We start from the raw sequence: 18,733 nt of genomic DNA on the forward strand, positions 1-18,733 counted from the left end.
AGGAAGCCCAACAAATCTCCCCCTCCGACTTCAATGCGTCGGCTTCAGCATCAACACGGCTCCTTCACAGCAGTCTTCAAATTTTCTAGTTGGAACCGACTTCATCATCATGTCGGACCAATTTTGGTCAGCGTGCACTTTGACGAGTTCGAGCTCTCCACCTTCCATCACATCCCGGATCTAGTGATACCTCACATCAATGTGCTTAGTGCGGGAGTGATAGGTCGAATTCTTCACAAGATGGATTGCGCTTTGATTGTCAGAATCCAGCTCATACTTGTCTTGATCATGGCCGAGTTCCATGAGGAACTTCTTCATCCACAACATCTTTTTGCTTACCTCAGTAGCGGCAATGTACTCAGCCTCGGTCGTAGAAAGTGTCACACATTTCTATAGTTTTGATTGCTAAGAGATAGCTCTTCCGACAAATCTCATCATGTATCCTGTCGTCGACTTCCTCGAGTCGGAATCTCCCCCTAAATCAGCATCCGAGTAGCCTTGCAACTCGGCTGTGCCTTCTCTAAATCGAAGGCATAAGTTGGTCGTACCTCAGAGGTACTTGAAAATTCAATTCACAGCTTCCCAGTGCTCTTTGTCGGGGTTTGACAAATACCGGCTTACCATTCTAACAGCATAGGCTAAGTCGGGTCTAGTGCAAACCATTGCATGCATCAAGCTTCCGACAGCGGATTGGTAAGGGATCTTCAACATCTCGTCTTTGTATTCATCAAATCTCAGACATTGCTTCTGGTTCAGCTTTATATGTCCGGCTAGGGGGTGCTTGTAAGAACCTGCACCGTTAATTAAGGAAGTTAATTAATTAATTATGTGAAATTAGGAAATAATTCCATAATTGACCCTAATAATTATTATGAGACTTAAATAATTATGCTAAGTGGGTAATAATGCTGAAAGTCGCTTTTTTGACGAAAAGTGCAGATACCGGTTCTGCTACTCGGTATAAATGCGTACTGATGAAGTATCCCGGAAAATTAATATAACTGCATAAATATTCCTAGAATAATATGTAGGACTGTGATTTCAAGTTTCAAGTTAAAATAATGAGAACTGGTGCCAGAACTGATACTGGCTATGGAAAAGCACGTACCAGAAAGGTGTTGCGAAAAATAATATAAAAATATGATAAATCTTAAAAAAATGAGTAGGTTCAGAATCCTAAGTTTGGGATTAAATTGCTAAACGTAGCAATTAGCGATAATACAGTGCGATTAAAGCTTAAGTGGCCTATATAAGACCATGACACGTGATCCTAGGTCATCTTTGTGCCTCCTACGTGAATATTTCTTGAGCTCCAGCTGCTGCCTCCCCATGTCAACCCCTCCTCTCTTCATTTTGAGAGCCAAGAGCCACCTTTCTTCATGAAACCTTCACCTATACACCATTGTTGAGTGAGAGTTGGTCTTGTGAGGGTGTGGGGTGCTCCATAGTTGAGCTTGAACTTATGAGTTTGAGGAGGGTGGGCTGACTTGTTGGTTGGAGTGTTGGGAATCATATTCTTGGTTGTTGAAGCTTCAAGGTGTGACCTTTGAAGAGCAAGGACCATTGTGGTGTGCCATTTTCGTGCACCTTCAAAGTATGAACCTTTGGAGCTGCTTGGTGAGCTCCAAGAGCCATTGTTGCTCTGTTTTAAGCTTGGGTAAGTGTCACCAACCTTGAACATGAGTTCTTTTTTGTTAAAAATGAAGTCTTGATACATGTAACAAGCTAAAGATCATAACTTAAGATTGGGTAAGCTTAAACACACCTAGAAATGTATGTGTTAGTTTCTGTAATCGGTAAAAATGGATCCTTGGGAATGATATCTCGCAAAAATGCAGAATCTGGGTTCTGCCGCGAAATATCCGGATATTGGGTTGGAAATATCCGGATATTGATATCCGGATATGGATATCCGGATATGGGGTTCTGAATATCCGGATATTGATATTTGGATATTGCCAGACAGATATCCGAATATTGATATCCGGATATGCCCTCGACAAATATCCGGATATTCTGGATTTTCGAGGACAGTGAGGGTACTGTTCATGCAGAATGCTATTTTGGATTTGTGGACCCATGATTAGTCAGTGTGGGCTTCTGTATTAATTAATCTAAGTCTGCATCAAAGTGATTTAGGGCTTGTGGCTTTGTGAGAAGCCTTAAGATATGAAACGTAAAGGAAATGCATTGTCTTTATGTCAAATGCTTGTAGAGTATGAATATTGATATTATGATTGGTCCAAACAGATTGTGATTGTACTGTTTGTGGACTTTGAGCTTGGTTGGACTCTTGGCTTGGATAGTTAGCTTGCAAGGTAAGCTTTCGTGTCCTCGGTTTAGCCATTGTTGGTTCCACCATGTCCCATGGGGGGATGGTTTATATGCATGATGTGTTTTCATGTATTGTTTTATTGAAATGCTATTGAGTTGTTAAGTGCAAATGCCTTATGATATGTATGTGGTGTTCGCCTAGACGGGCTGTAACCCTGTGGGCAGGTACGGCTTGGGGCGCGTACTGTGTGGGTAATAGACGTATTCCTGCACTTCTCTGATCAGTAGAATAGCTATAACACACATGACATGATTATCTGCTGCATTGCACTGGTTTGTAACTTATATTGAATGACTGCTTTTAGAATTTATATTGCACATGTAAGTGAGCTTGGGGTGGAAGATCCGTGAGGACCCCTTGTCTTACTGAGATTTCTGTTTAGAGATCTCGCCCCATGTTTGGGGCAGATATTTCAAGTTCAGGTAATGCGAGGGTTGAGACCTCTAGCGGCAGGAGGCCGGAGCTTAGTTGATATTGCTGTTTATATGATGATTATGCTTGGATGCTGGATTAAGCCTGTTGCTATTTGCTGTTAGCTTTATGATTTTATTGTTGTTGTTGAGACCTGGTTTGACTTTGTTGTCTTATTTGGTGAGCATGGGGATTATCCATGCCACACTGTTTGACTATGTCTTACTTTAGCTTCGAGTTGTAATAATGTATCAGGATTATGTTCGGACTACGTGTTGTAGTTCCGTGATTTTAGATACTCACAGTTATTTATTAATGAGGTATTTCAGTTAGCTGTCTTTTGCAATTTACATACAGGCGATGTTTTTATGAAATTGATTAAGTAATCAACTTGGCTAAGTTTAACAACGTCGTAATTGAAAAGAAAAAGATATTTCGCATATTTTATTAAGCGTGGCTTAATACGATGACATGTTAACAAACCTGGTATACACGGGATGTTACAGTGCTCACTATTTTGGCTTTATCCATGCTGAATCTCTTCAGAATCTTCTCAATATACTTCTCTTGACTTAGCCACAGTAGCTTCTTTTGTCTATCTCGGATAATCTTAATTCTGAGAATCTTCTTTGCAGGGCCGAGGTCCTTCATTGCGAAAGACGAGCTCAACGCCTTCTTCAAGGTCGCTATCCTCGATTTGTCTTTTCCAACAATAAGCATGTCGTCAACATATAACAACAAAATCAAAAAATCTTCGGCCTTATACCTCTTCACAAATACGCAGTGGTTGGCCTCCGTCTTCTCAAACTTGTGATCAGTCATGAATGATTCAAATTTCTTGTATCACTGTCGAGGTGCTTGCTTCAAGCCATATAGACTCTTCTTTAATCGGCATACCAAGTCTTCTTGTTCTGGAGCTCGGAACCCCTCAGGTTGCTCCATATATATCTCTTCTTCTAAATCACTGTGAAGAAATGCCATCTTCACGTCCATTTGTTCTACCTCGAGGTCCATCGAAGCTGCCATGGCTAACACGATCATTGTATCTCGGCTTCTTCTGATTGCAGCCTTTCACTACAGGAGAAAAAATCTCCTCAAAATCTACTCCCTTCTTCTATTTGCAGCCTTTCACTACAATTCGGGTTTTGTATCTCGACTTCTGCACGTTCTCTACATTCTTAATCTTGTAGACCCATTTATTTTTCAGAGCTCGTCTTCCTTTAGGCAACTCGGTCAGCTCATAAGTCTGATTTTCATGCAGAGACTTCATCTCGTCTTGCATTGCCTTTTTCCATTTTTCTTTCTTTGATCTCGTCACAGCCTCATCATAACTCTGAGGCTCATCATCTACAGCTACAACGGTGTATTCATCAGATGGGTATCTTATAGCGGGTCTTCTTTCTCGAGTTGGATATCTCGGCAGTTCTTCAGCTTGAGAACCCGATTCATCATTCTCATCTCGGATCTCATCATCAACTCGGACCTCAGTATCTTGGTCATTATCAACTTGTTGTTGGTCATCATTTTCTTCATTCTCTTAATTTTCTCCCCCTACTTCAGCTCAGACAGGAAGGATGAGTTCTTCACGTCTGACAGTAACCGGACTTTGGGCTTCGAGATGTCAAGAATGGTCTCATATTCATGAAAGATAACATCTCGGCTTCTCACTATTTTCTTATTGATTGGATCAAAGTCGAAACCCGAACTAACATCTCAGGGAACCAAGATAAATCCATTCCTTAGTCTTCGCATCAAGTTTATCCCTCTCATCTTTAGGGATATGCATGAAATCACGGCATCCAAATACTTTCAATTGATCATAGGCCACTTTCCGACCAGTCCAGACTTCTTCTGGAATTTCTCCTTCAAGTGGTCGTGATGGCGAGAGGTTGATCAAGTCAACAGCAGTTCTGACGGTTTCTCCCCAGAATGATTTTGGCAATTCGGCATTGGATAGCATGCTTCAGACCTTCTTTTCAATAGTTCGGTTCATCCTCTCAGCCAGTCCATTCAACTGTGGAGTCTTGGGGAGGCGTCTTCTCAAGTCGAATCCCGGCCGCTCTGCAGCATGCATCAAAAGGGCCGCAGTACTCACCACCATTGTCAGATCTGACCATCTTCAATTTCTTGTCAGTCTCCATTTCAACCATTGCATGGAATTTTTTAAAGGATTGGAGTATCTGGTCTTTAGACTTCAACAAATAAATCCACACTTTGCGGGAGTGGTCATCAATGAATGAAACAAAGTGCTGAGCTCCTCCAAGGGATCTCTCCGACAAGGAGCAAACATCAGTATAGACGAGGTCAAGAATATACCTGCGTCTTCTGGGTTGATCCAGTCTCACAAAAGAAACCTGGTGCTGCTTTCCAGCTAGGCAATGCGTGCAACTCTCCAACACTTGGCCTTTCAACCCGATCAGTAATCCTTTTTTGTTCAGGATCTTGAGCCCTTTTTCGCTTATGTGGCCGAGGCGCTTGTGCCATAGCTCCAAGCTAGGTCCATCTCGGACAGAATTGGCTTCTCCGCCATTGATCTTTCCTTTCATCACGTACAAGGAGCCTTCCTTCTTACCTCGGGCAACAACCAAGTTTCCCTTGGTCAGTTTCCATCTAACACTACCAAAGTAGTTCACTAACCTGGCATCATCAAGTTTGCCTACCGAGATTAGGTTCAAACGCATGTCAGTACATGCATCACATCCTTCAACACAAGTCGGCACCCAACATCTGTGGTCATGGTCACATCACCGACACCAACAATCTTGCTGGTCACCTAATTTCCCATCTTCATGACTCCAAAATCACCACCTCGGTAAGAAGAGAAAAAACCTCTGTATGGAGTAACGTGGAAGAAGGCACATGAGTCAACAATCCAGGTGCAGTCATCATATACAACATTCAAATAATTATCCTCACCAAGGAGGAATATCTCGACATCCGAGTTGACAGCCACCGCAGTGGTACTCTTGTCTTCCCTCTTCTTGGGAATAATCTGATTCGGCTTCACAGAATCGTTCTTCTCATCATTCTGCAGAGTCCAGTAGTCTGGCTTCTTATGCCCTGTCTTCCCATAATAGAAGCACTTCAACTCATATTTCGGCTTCGACCGGCCTCTGGACTTTCCTCGTTTGTCACGATCTCGACCCCGGCTCTTGCTTCTACCCAGGGAGTCAGATTTCCCTCTGTTCTCAGCAACATTGGCCTCAGACGTGCTGGAAACACCTCATTCTCTTCTCCTAGCTTCTTCATGCAGGAGGCTATTTGTCACGGCATTCATCTTCAACTTTCCTTCTAAAGTCGAATTACTCAAAGTCACCACTATAGTATCCCAGCTTTCTGGCAGCGAGCACAACAGCAACAAAACCTGCATCTCGACATCAATTTTCATCTCGGCTTTTGACAGCTGATTCACACTACCTTTGTAGGTGTTGAGGTGTTCAATCATGCTCATGTTGTCCTTGTATTCGAGTTTCACAAGTCGGCGAACCAGGTGTGCTTTGTTCCTGAGTGTCTTCTTTTGAATCATGGACTCCAACTTCGTCCACAACTCGTACGTGTTTGTGAACTCGGACACGTGCTCAAAGAGGCTTTTATCTATGTATTTTCTGATTGTAGCTATCGCCTTATAACTCAGGATCTCCCACTCCAGTCTAAACACATGTTTCCATCTCTTCAAACATGCTGGAAGGAAACTTGCCAGTCCTTGTCCCGCCACTGGTGAATACTTTGCACAAAAGCATTGTTCTCAGTGTTCCTGGGATCATTAGAGATGGCTTGGATAGCAAGAAGGGAGTCACTCTCCACATTTAAGTCTTTCCCTTGAAGGTTCCAAGCTAGGTGAAGACCTTTAATTATGACCCAGAATTCAGCTATTAAAGGAGAACATATACCAATATTATAGGTAAAACCAGCTATCCAGTTCCCTCTATCGCACCTGATTAGGCCCCCACAATAAGCAATGTTAGACGTCTTCTTAACCGCAGCATCAACATTAAGCTTCCACTTACATTGCGGCGAAGTTGTCCATCTCACAAGTCGGGGATCAAGGAACCTATTATGGGTATGAACGTGACTTGGAACCGCCTAGTAGATGTCATTAATATAGGAGCAAATAGTGATGATGAAGCAAGAAAAGGTGGAGAAGAATATATCACGCATGTCCAAAACTTGAGAATGATTCCAAACATTATTAATGTTCTTCCTAAGTCACTCCTCCAAAGGCATGGAAAGAAAGTTACGGTGTAGGTTGCCCGCAAACCAAGTAGTCCCATATAGCCTTAGCCTTATTTCAACACCGAAGCACATGGGAAAGATACTCAATTGTTTGAGGACAATTGTGGCAACAGATGGATCCACCCCACTTAGAGGTAATATCTCTGGTGAGCAAATGACCATGGAGGACCATCCACACAAAAGTTTTGAGCCTAATGGGCCTTTCCACTTCCAAATAGTCTTCCATATGGTGTCAGGGGTTTCTAAATCAAACTTTATGATTCTTTGATAGGCAAACCTGACCACCCCTCTTGGTTTCACTTTATTCTTCCAAATTAAACGGTCTGGGCCCCTCTCAACACAAGGAGGAATAATAGTACGAATATGTTGCACCACTTTTGAGGGAAAATGACCAAGGAGGAGATCTAGACGCCAGCTTCCTGTAAGGTTATCCACGAGATCCACAACTTTAGTTTGTAGGTCATTGTGACTAATGGGACACAAGGCTAGGTCTTTGAGGGGACTATCCAGATTAGTCCAATTGTCAATCCAAAAGAGAGTATCATTACCACTTTCAACTTCCCATTTAAGGCTATCTAAGAACTTCTCCCAGACTCTGCAGAGGCTTTTCCACAGATTGGAATCATAGCTTTGGAATTTTATTTGCCTCCTAATATCCATGTTCCTCACATATTTTCCGATAAGGACTTGTACCTAGAGGGACTCACTATTATTAAGGATTTGTCACGCTACCTTGAAGAGAAAGGCTTCATTATGAGCTCTAAGATTCATGATCCTCAATCCACCTGCGGACTTAGGCTTACAAAGCTTCTCCCAGGAGATAAGATGGGCTTTCTTTTTCTCCTTGTTGTCTCCCCAGATGAATCCACGCTGAATCTGATCAATCTCTTTGCAGATAGAAACAGGAAGGGAGTCATGTTGCATCTGGTAGGTAGGGATGGTACTAATCACAGACTTGACAAGAGTTGATCTCCCCGCAAATGAAAGAAGGTTACTCTTCCAGCTAGAGAGACATAGCTTTACACGATTAAGAATCATGGCAAAATTTTTCCTTTTGCCCTGACCATGAAATAACATAAAGCCAATGTATATGCTCAGCGAATCAGCAGGTTTAAACCCACTAGCTTGGATGATATTATCCTTTAACACCTGATCAGTGTTCCTAGAAAAATAAATCAATGACTTCTCAAACTAACAAGCTGACCCGATATGTCATAGAACTTTTTAAGGCAGCCTAGCATGGTGTCCAGCTGCTCAAGCGTAGCTTCCCCAAAGAATACCAGATCTTTTGCGAACATCATATGGGAGATAGAAGGGCCAGATCTCCCAACCTTCATAGGCTTCCAGATGTTGTTTCTAATAGCTTCCGAAATCATATGGGAAATCATTTACTTGCACGTATTGTTTATTTTTCAACAACACCAAAGCGTCAATGTGGGACAAAACAACAACTAAAATAAAAAATAAGAGCTTGGAAATAAATAACTTACTAAAATGAAATGATGTACTTAATTAATACAATAATGAAAAGCCAAAGAATGACAAAAGTTGAAAACAAAGGCACTGAAAAATAAAATACACTACGGAAACTCTTTTTTGATTATGAGAGTGTCAAGCAGAAACTAAGTAACTGTTTGAAATCTGTTTTGAAAAATAATTTTTTAATTTTCATAATAAAAAAATAAAATAAAAATATATTTGATAAGTCATAAAAAATGTTTTAAAAATTGTAACTTTTTTTTTTGTTTTTATAATCAAATTTAGAAAATGTGTCTAAGTTGTTTTTATTTTGTACTTTGACGGTTTGACTTTAAATTTTCAAAATATAAAAAATATAAAAAACACATATTTCATTAATTATTGGACAAAATAGTTTTAAGAACAAAAAATAGAACACAATTAAAGAGACCCTACACCCCCTTATATTCTATTTATAGATGTTGAGATTACTCTCATAAAATTAAATGTGAAAGGTGTAATTACCCTTTTTTTCTCTATAATTATTCAACGATTAATTATTTTTATATCAATGTAATTTAATTATATCTCTTAAAAATAGAATATTAAATATAAAATAAAATTCATATATTATTTAGAATATTAAATCTTCCGCTCGTTCTAACACGTTTATTAAATATTATCTTAGTTATTTACATTTTTTTTCTTAAAAATTGATACTTTCCATTGTTAACATTATTCAAAATTGAAAATTTATTGTTTTAAGTATGCATGTCTTTCTTTAAACTTTTAATATATTCTCTTTTAATACATACTTATTTAAATACTCATTAAATTTAAAAAACATGTACTTTGCATAAAATATCCACTAATTATTTCTATTTAAGTTCATTGGAACCTCTTAAATTATGATCCATTCCCATATAGTCATTTGAAATTATAAAATTTTCGTAATTAATCAAATATAACAATTATATCGTTTCATCTTAACTTCATTAAATTGCAAGGATGTGAAAGTAATGTGACTTGAACATGATTATTTATGGGCGTGACAAAATATGCACATGTCATCTATTTTATTTTTAGTTATTTATTATATTTTTATTTTTTACCTATTTTTTTTTTTTAGAAATATAAATTAGAGAAATAATAAATAAAAATAAGATTATCAATGTAGCTCGATTCAGGTGGATCTAGTGATTATAAAAAAGATTTCATATGAGCTTACCAAAAAAAAAAAAAAAGATTTCACATGATATGACAATGGTAGATCTATTTTTATTTAAAATAAATATATTAAATTAAAATAAAATTGATTTAATATGCTTGTTTAAGATTGCAATAAGATAAAGAGCCACATTTCAACCACATTACGCCGTTCGTTCCTCATAAACGTTAACATAAAATTGATAAAAGGACCTTATCGTAATAGGGAATGAGTTCAGGGAGAAATCATTTTCCTCCTGCATTGACATAAAAAATCCCTCTCTTTTTTTAATTCGTGGATCCCATATTTATTTATTTATTTTTTTGGTTTTTGCTGGATCTGATAAATTTTCTCCGGGAAAAACTCATAAAATTATATTAGTTTAAGAATCAAACTAGGGAGCGTTTGGTAACCGGTATTTTTCAGAATTTTCGGGGAAATTAAATTTTTCTACATTTTTAATTTTCAGATATTATCATAAACTAAATATTTTTATCATATTTCTGAAAATCAAGATTTCCGGATAAAAAAAAATGTCTCCTCTACCAAACATCCTCTAGAAGAATTTATAATTGCCATGTCGTTAAGGAAAGGCATTCTGCATTTCCACATTTGTAAATTGAAAAGTGACGAGGAAACAAAAATAAAGAGGTAAAATATTGTTACTATCAATTAGTGTTATTAATATCAATGTCACTATCATTTTGTTTTATCATTAGATTGATTATGTTGATTCAATGATTATGATTTAATTTTTTTTAAATCTTTTTTTTTATATTTAATACTTTATATTTATTTTTATCTTTATAGGGTTATAATTTTTCATATTTAATGTATAACCATATGAAAGTGGAAATAAATATAGTCATTGGATCAACATAATCGGTGATAGTGACATTGATAGTAACATTAATTGGTAGTAAAATATCTTATTTGAAATAAAAAATAAAAAATAATATAAATTTGGAAAGTGTCCAAACGCTGTGTCGTTCAGGGTTTTTTAAAGTGATCCGTGACTATTTTCTTAGGTAGCGTTTGGTTGGGGACAACTTAAGATTTTCCTGGCGAAGTGGATGTGGGCATCATCCTTGTCCACGTTTGGTTCAGGTATTTCATCTTTGTTGCCCATCAATGAGGGTTGCCTAGCATTCCATGAAAACAAATAAAAGTCAGCAATAATCACTGTTGATGAATCCGGCTGTGAAGGTGGTTTTGTTGTGAAAAAGCGGGTAAGTGAAAATGGGATGAAATGGAAGACAACTTTACCCCTCCGTCGTAGAAGTTGGTCATTTCCAGATTGTACACTTTTGGTCAGGTACAGACAACGGTGAAACAAGGGTTCTTGTTATATTGTGACTGTCTTCGTAACACGCTTTCGGTAAGATGATTCTTTGTCGTTGGGCTCATTCTCTGTTTCTATGTTCTGTTCATTGTTGCAAACACAATTTTTGGATGTGGCCACACTCCATCGTTTTGTTCTGCTTGTGGTAGTGATTATGAAATGTAGAATGGAGATGAAATGATGAGATGTTCATCCGATTTGTGACTGTGCTTGATCTGGTCTTAATATTGTAGGAATGTATTGTCTTGATTCATGCATTGAGCTATGTTTATTTATAATGCAATCTACTACATATTTACCTAATGGGACACTTATCCATTTTGTTTTGCAAATGGCGCTATTATAACCAGACTTTTCTCATGATGCAGTTTCGAAAAGCCACCTATCTAATACTGCAACTACACACGGTTTCTTCAGCGTTTTGTATATCTTGAACCGCTTCTTTGGTAGCATGTTTTTATAAGGATATTTTTGTAATTTCGTTAAGTTTTTTCATTAATATTTTATCTTCAATCAAACACACATTTAGAAATTTCATTCAATTTTCCTGGTAAAATTTTGTCCAACCAAACAACTTTTTTAAAATTTTCCTATCTAACTCACTTTTCCTCCGGATCCCTAATATTTACATTTCCCTACTATTATAAAATTTCTCCAAACAAACACTACCTTAAGGTGATCCTTTTTTATTTTTGAAAAAACGTGCTTCCCTTTTTGTCCCTTACTTCTTTAAAAATTCCCTCTCACTCCCTTGTCCTTTGCTACTTTTGGAATGGAAGCATGTGTATCGGGCCCGCTAAAACAAAGCGCGTGTCGTTCACTTTCTCCTAGGTTCTTGAACTGGAACTTTCTGAATGCGTAGCAGTTTTTCGACTTCACTCAATATATGTAAGTCTTTTTTTCTTTAATTTTCGATATCTTGTTATTCTTTCTCTATTTATTCTCATGATACTAATGTATTCAACCTTAAATTCCAACATTACTATATAAAATTAGGTTTTTTTTTTTTTTTTAAATTAAGTTTTGGGTTTAAGGTTTTCCCTCCTTCGTTGAAGTTGGAGATTAATCATTTATCCTCAAAGAAAGGGAATGGTGATTTACTCTTCTGTGAAAGAATTTCAGATGAAGAATTAAGATAGTTTTCAAGTTGGAAACGAGATTGCATATGGCTTCGATTCAATCAATCAAATGTTGATGATAAAAGCTAGTAGAACTATTCCTCTCTTATCCAATACCAACACATCGATCTGTTGTGAACTCCTTATGCAGCACATGGTTGTTTGATGATTTATGTTAAGAATTTTTTCATAGAAAAATGAGTTTTTTCTTCTTCTTTTTTCTGTAGTTGCAGATTCAAGGTAGTTAATTGGTAATACCATTAGAAATTTAGGGATAAGGCTTCTGTAAACTGTGCATTGTGATTGAAAATTCAAGGGTAATATACCCTGATTTCCCTCTTCAGAGGAGTTTTCTTTCCACCCAAAATTTAGATGTCTTAAGAGAGCATCTCCCAACTTTGAACTGAAAAAGTTTATAGCTAGGCTATTTATGCTATAGTATATATTCATTTTTTATGCATAATAAAGTATATGGGAATGTGCAGAAAAAACCCCAAGTGACATAATGGTCTTTTGAACAATATGTTTATTCCCTTATCTCATATTTTCCCTCCATTTGTAAGACTTACCTTGCGTAAGCGCTTGGAAAGGGGTATTATATGTTGTTTTTGTTTTACCTAAACTAGAGCATGGAATAGCAAAATACTGATTCTGTGTATGTGCATGCCTTTTCTTTTTTTGGTTTTTTTAAAGTAGTAGGTGATCATCTAACCAAGACGTATACGGGATGGAGAAATCACAAGCAGATGAGAAGATTCTCAGTTACAATGATGTGGTGCTTAGACGATCGGATTTAGACATCCTTAGTGGTCCATATTATTTGAATGATAGAATTATTGAGTTTTATTTCAGTTATCTTTCTTCATGCCATCCCTCTCAGGATATTATTCTCTTGGTTCCACCATCCATCGCATTTTGGATAATACAATGCCCTGCCACTGAGGCTCTGAAAGATTTCTTAGAGCCCCTTCATTTTTCTGATAAGACACTGGTTATGTTTCCCATCAATGACAATGATGATGTTAACAGAGCTGAAGGTGGATCTCATTGGAGCTTACTTGCATACTACCGCAATGCTAATCTATTTGTTCACCATGATAGCTGTAGAGGAATGAATACAGGACCTGCTAAGCAACTCTATAAAGCTGTTGTTGGATACATGGGATTCTCTGGATCAGCAACTGAGGCCAGCTTTCTGGAATGCACTGATTCACCCAAGCAAGAGAATGGTCATGATTGTGGCTTATATGTCACAGCCATAGCAAGAGTGATATGCAGCTGGCATGTGAATAGTAAAAATACCGATACAAATCATATGTGGTTCTCTGCTATGAAGGAACGGGTTACTCCATCTGCTGTTGCTGGGATGCGAAGTGAGATCCTGGCCTTGATCAGAGATTTAATGGCAAGACATCAAGACATCAAGACCAGAGAGCTCCAGCTCCAGAATAAAAACTGTGTTCCTACTTGAAGTCATGAATTTAATTGGAGCTTCCTCTAACTTGATTGAGAACACATATGATCTAATAATGCAAAGTCTATTTGGACCTTTGCTTACAGTCACTCATGAAAGCAAATTTGATCTTAGCATATTGATGGTGGTTAGGCAGTATATGAAAAAATGGGAATATATCTTGGCAAGTTATCTGGAAACTGCATAAATTGGCATTGCCATCACACCTTAACGTAGTTATAGGCTTTTTCTCTGTTACAATGTGATTGAAGAGTCTGGTGTGCCTTTCTTTATTATATGCTAAAAGAACAAATACCATCTTAATCGCTATCCGCTGTCCTAGTTTGCTAGTATGCATTTCCTAAGTTTTTCTTTGACAAAGTTCATTGTTCGATATCAATTTGAACTCAAATGCTTGCATTACTGATATTAACCTGACTCTAATTCCTTCACTAGAAAGTTTATTCAAATATCATGTCTCTATGTGGGTGTCATGTGTGCCAACAACCATGCAAGATTATTACGCATTGATATACACCAATTAAAATAGTCCATCACGAGCACTTGAGAAATAGTTAATGGTAATGGGTATGCAGGCTCTTTTTAAGGTACGATTGTGTTTCGTTTTGTTTTAAAGATACAATCTGAATACTGAGTCCTCATAGAAGGATCATTCACTTCGGTATGGACATCAAACATCTGAGAGAGAATTGGTAGAGAGGACAACAACCAGAAAAAAATATTTGAACGGACATGTGGATTCAAAGTGTTAAATACTAGCTGCGAGAACAGACATTAAGGGCAGGGGAGACCCATCAAAATTTTAAGGAGCTTGTACATCGGATACGGTTTTCTGTTATCTCTATATTGAAGTAATGTAAACTCTGTATATCCATTAATATGATTTGACAGCTGGAAGAACTATGCCGCACACAACAGTAACTATATCCGCGAGTCCTGCATCAGCAACAGCATACAGCAAAAGGGTCAGAAAAATATAAGCTCCAAAATAAAAAGGCTAGCATAAGCGATGCATCAGATTTCACATATACATGCTAACCTATCTAAATACCTCGATTACGTTGCCAACTAGAGCAACGATATTGCAACCCTTTTATGCTAGTTAGTCCAATAGCAACATCATGTCACTTCAACAAATTCGGCAATGACATATAAACATCTAGCAGGGAAGCAAAGCCGTTATTATTTACATTGGATATCTTTCTTCTCTTCGTTACTTAGAATCATTTTCTAAATGGTCACCATGTAGTATGGTCTCGGAAAACTCATACACAAAAAAACCAATCTAGGAGAGTTGATAAAGTTCATTGTGACACTTTGAAAATGGTCAAGGATTAGCTGTTCCTCCAAATTTAGATTATTTGACACGGTATTCAAAAAAGGCTTGGATCAAATGTATGCCAGCTATCTCATTCATTAGTGCATGATGGATAAAGCTCCATGCAATCTACAATAACAATCAATGTATAGTTACAAAGTTCTACAATTGGAGGTAATTCACATTCAGTAAACTTGCTAAACTAATCTCCAGGAAAATTATTCAGATAAAAGGTGCTCACCTCTTTTGGAGATTATTTACGCCATGCTAGTGTCCACAGGATAACTTCCTAGCACTCGCAAGAATGTAGCAAACTCCTGTAAAGTGTATTGGTTTTAGAGTGTCTACGCATAGATAATCCTTTCAATATGCTTCACAAGATTAAATTAAAGAAACCTTTAGATGCCTTAGGGCATTTTGTGCATTCTGATCAGCCATTGAGGCTTCAAAATCAACATAGAAAAGATAATCAAAGCACCTGTATATAAGATATGAATTGTGATCAGCACAATTATTAACAATCCAACCTTTTTGTAAATACAATAATAAGGATGAATTGAACTAATTAAGTTAAACAAGCTCAGAAAAAAAACGGTAGCCATGGCCTTCAGTAGTTATACTTGGAATACCCATTGTTGTTATCATCAGATGCTCGTAGAGGTTGCTTCCTCAAAGGACGACTTTCAATCTGTGGGAAAAACAAATCAATTGTACAATAAGGAACACCTAGTAAGCATACCTGCAAATGTAACTTCCACAAATGATATAATAGCTGATGCCAAGAAGACAACGAACCTTGTTAAGGTTAATTTGACGCAAAGCAAAAACTGCAAGGGCCTTGAAAAGGATCCCAGGACCCTCTTCTAAAGAAAAAACTATGCTTGTCTGAGAATTCAGCACCACAATCAACAGCAATATTCAATATTGATATGTAAGTAGGCATAAAACCAACCGAGTAATTTCAGCTATTTATTCTAGTCAAGGGTACCTTAAATGGCCTATCTGTGCCTGGAATTATAGGTTCCCGCGCTAACATTAAAAATCGGGTGACATTATCGCTATCATCCTGCCAACGCAAATCCATTAGTGATCAAATCTATCATGAACATGAACTGTCAACCATGTAAAGTTAACGCTGATGCCATGGAAAACCTGAATGTCTCGAGCAAGTATATTCAAGCCATAGATAATTGCAGCAGTAGAACTAGCAACTGCTCCTGCATCTTGTAGTTTGTGGAAGGCAACATGCTATAATTTGTAACTGTGTTAGGATAAGCGATATTGAAAAACAAGTCACAGTAGCAGTCAAAATTGAATTTCAATCCTTTACCCCAAGGTGCAATATCTAATCATGTCTTCAGGAGATGATAAGATTTTTCTAGTTTTCCAAGCGGATCAGAATTTGACTTAGGTTGACCAATTTATATAAATTAACTACATAAGCTGCTCTAAAATCTCAAGGAGAGAAGCATACTTCTTAACCACAAAAAGTGGGTATGGTTCCAACGATGCCATGATCATTGTACCTCAAAAATTTAAGTGTGACCATTAATCAACGGAAACACCTGAAATGATATCAGAAAAACAACCTCCAATGATTCTACACTTACCTTTGCGGCACCAGCTGTATCATCAACTGCTTCTCTGACCAATCCTAACTTTGTCAGCGTGTTCTCACATTGTGCAAGAGCCTAAAACATGACCAGTCTTGGATGAGTTTGTGATTAGGAAAAAGTAGGTATAAGATGTTAGAATCACACCTGTTGATGACTAAGAACCCGCTTCAAATCCTCAAGTTTAACACCATGGTTGGCCATCAAACAATGATGGACCGCATATTTAACTTCTCCTACTATATGCAACCTGTGCCGGAGTAAAAGGTCATAATTTCTGTGGATGCTTCCTCCTAAAGAATTCTCAATTGGCAAAACTGCCCTGTCCACAATCCACCTTTCAACAGACTAGCGTGGCAAATCAAGATCAAGAGAAATAAAGAGATCAGAGACAGTTAGAATTAAACCTCTTGTAAACCATTATCTTAAAAAGGTAACCATGATAAGAAAACAATAATCAAAAAGTAAGAACTAAGAACTAGAATGTGTAATTTTGAATTTTAAGTTTGTAGAACTGTAAACACAAAACAATCAGAGTAACAGAGTTAGAGCCAATACAACATAAACTAATCAAGCTTACTAGAGGACATGCCACTTATCCTAGCGAAACACTAAAACTGACATCAAAGTAACATGAATGTTAGAAAATAATATAAACTATTAAAAAGGCCCTCACCCAACACCTTAAGATTTTAGGTTGAAGTGGTTCTTTACATGGTATCAGAGCCTCAGTGACCATAAGGTCACGAGTTCGATCCTCACCGCCTCCCACTTTCTAGTGGAATTAAAATGGCTCTTGCGTGAGGAGGTGTGTTAGAGAATAATATAAACCATTAAAAAGGTCATCAACTAACACCTTAAGGATCTGGGTTGAAGTGGTTCTTTACAATGAAAAATCCATTAAGTAAAACGGTGTAGATCTAATTTAGAAGTGTAAACAATATAAATCACCAAAGTAACAAACAATAACAAGGGAAATTGATAAAGAAACTTAGAAAGAGGTAACATAGTACTAGAAAAGAACAAAAGGGCAACTAAAATTTTACTTCAAAAGCAGCGTCAAATTGTTCACAAGGCACAGCTTCACAATTTGGATATGCCTTTTGTGCAGCTGACTCACTGTAAGCACCACGAACCCCCTGAAAATGAAAAAATTTCAGCTATGTGAAATCATGAACAACATAAACAAAGAGGGTTTTTTATTCCACGAAGCCAAAACAAAAGAGACAAATACAAAATTGTTAAAAATGCCACGCATGCAAGTACCTGATATGCAACACGAAGGCGAGAACCATCGGAAACTGAACCAGAGAAATGAGTCGATGACAAAGGCCCTAACATGAATAGCAAGAAAAAGCTCTATATCAAAATCTAACCGCGAGAAAAAAGAGGTGAAGCGAAAAGCGTGGAATACATACGCGGAAGAACGAACGGATCTTTCGAAACGGCGTCGTCGGGGCTGGTTCGCAATTCGACAGAGCGAGCTTTGTCGTCGAGATCGTTCTCCTTGTGGCCCCGAAGGGAAGCGCGAATGCCGAGGTTACGGTACCGTTTTGGGTGAAATTTGAGGTTGAAGGAAGCTAGCGAATTAACGGCGTCTGACGGCGGAGATTGACGGTGGATATGAGGTGGAGGATGGGCTATGATTCGTGACGCCGCCATCGTAACTAAAAAGCCTTTGCTTCGGTTAGAGTTACTGTTTGTTTGGTTTTGAAGAGTACAGAATCTGTTTAGTTTGTTAACCCAATTCGCGATTTTACGTAGTTAGCTTTGCCGGTATCGGGACCCGCATTTTAACACTGCGTGTGGGGTTATCTTTTCGGTTGATTTTTACCTACCCAAACAAACAAAACTCAAAACCATTATTTGGATCCATGCGTATATATATAACTTTGTTGTCTAAATATTCAAGAATTAAACAATTCGCGGCACGATTTATTACAGTTGAATACTCAAGCAAGTCGCAAGAGTTTGATTCTTCCAAACTAGATGAGTGGGTACTTGGCTTAACAAAGATACGTAAATCTTATATGCCCTTTTCGTGTCATGCATAAACTGAACCAACAATGAACAATCTGACCCATTTTTCTTGTTGTTTGTTATTTAATGTTTTTATTTTTTATTTTTTATTTTTTATACCGTGACTTTCGTTATTCCTAATAGGAGTTTGAAGTGAGTCAGGTTATTAGGTTCTATTAGACTTTGACTTAAATAAACTAAGTTT

General features: G+C 37.6%; 2 protein-coding genes across 4 annotated transcripts; one reads left to right on the plus strand and one right to left on the minus strand.

Moving 5' to 3' along the window:
• The first annotated feature begins 11,802 nt into the window (after positions 1-11,802).
• LOC133306820 (NEDD8-specific protease 1) lies at positions 11,803-13,906 on the plus strand. Of its 2 annotated transcripts, none has more exons than XM_061507205.1 (2): positions 11,803-11,874; positions 12,801-13,906. In XM_061507205.1, exon 2 carries the CDS (start codon positions 12,832-12,834, stop codon positions 13,573-13,575), a length of 744 nt encoding a protein of 247 aa, XP_061363189.1. In that variant the 5' UTR covers positions 11,803-11,874; positions 12,801-12,831; the 3' UTR covers positions 13,576-13,906. The 2 variants fall into 2 exon arrangements, with proteins under 2 accessions (XP_061363189.1, XP_061363188.1); XM_061507204.1 differs by having other exon boundaries at positions 11,808-11,874; positions 12,798-13,906.
• A 234-nt stretch (positions 13,907-14,140) lies between these two features.
• LOC133306806 (arogenate dehydratase/prephenate dehydratase 2, chloroplastic-like) lies at positions 14,141-18,213 on the minus strand. 2 transcript variants are annotated; one of them, XM_061507183.1, is made up of 12 exons: positions 17,928-18,213; positions 17,776-17,843; positions 17,556-17,648; positions 16,657-16,857; positions 16,507-16,587; positions 16,049-16,144; positions 15,885-15,962; positions 15,692-15,781; positions 15,526-15,584; positions 15,293-15,374; positions 15,138-15,213; positions 14,141-14,514 (listed from the first exon to the last, which is right to left on the minus strand). In XM_061507183.1, exons 1-11 carry the CDS (start codon positions 18,169-18,171, stop codon positions 15,154-15,156), a joined length of 1,152 nt encoding a protein of 383 aa, XP_061363167.1. In that variant the 5' UTR covers positions 18,172-18,213; the 3' UTR covers positions 14,141-14,514; positions 15,138-15,153. The 2 variants fall into 2 exon arrangements, with proteins under 2 accessions (XP_061363167.1, XP_061363166.1); XM_061507182.1 differs by having other exon boundaries at positions 15,517-15,584.
• Positions 18,214-18,733: the final 520 nt, after the last annotated feature.

This window comes from Gastrolobium bilobum, unplaced genomic scaffold (assembly GCF_033153095.1).
Source record: "Gastrolobium bilobum isolate Gb01-03AN ecotype WA unplaced genomic scaffold, APGP_CSIRO_Gbil_v1 utg15399, whole genome shotgun sequence".
NCBI lineage: Eukaryota > Viridiplantae > Streptophyta > Magnoliopsida > Fabales > Fabaceae > Gastrolobium > Gastrolobium bilobum.

Excerpts from the sequence above, each read along its gene's own strand:
- LOC133306820 (XM_061507205.1), top strand. The coding sequence starts at position 12,832 with ATGGAGAAATCACAAGCAGATGAGAAGATTCTCAGTTACAATGATGTG.
- LOC133306806 (XM_061507182.1), bottom strand. The coding sequence starts at position 18,171 with ATGGCGGCGTCACGAATCATAGCCCATCCTCCACCTCATATCCACCGT. Across the intron at positions 16,588-16,656 it reads GGGTTCTTAGTCATCAACAG|GCTCTTGCACAATGTGAGAA; the intron begins GTGTGATTCTAA and ends GTCATGTTTTAG. Across the intron at positions 15,782-15,884 it reads GCACAGATAGGCCATTTAAG|ACAAGCATAGTTTTTTCTTT; the intron begins GTACCCTTGACT and ends CTGAATTCTCAG.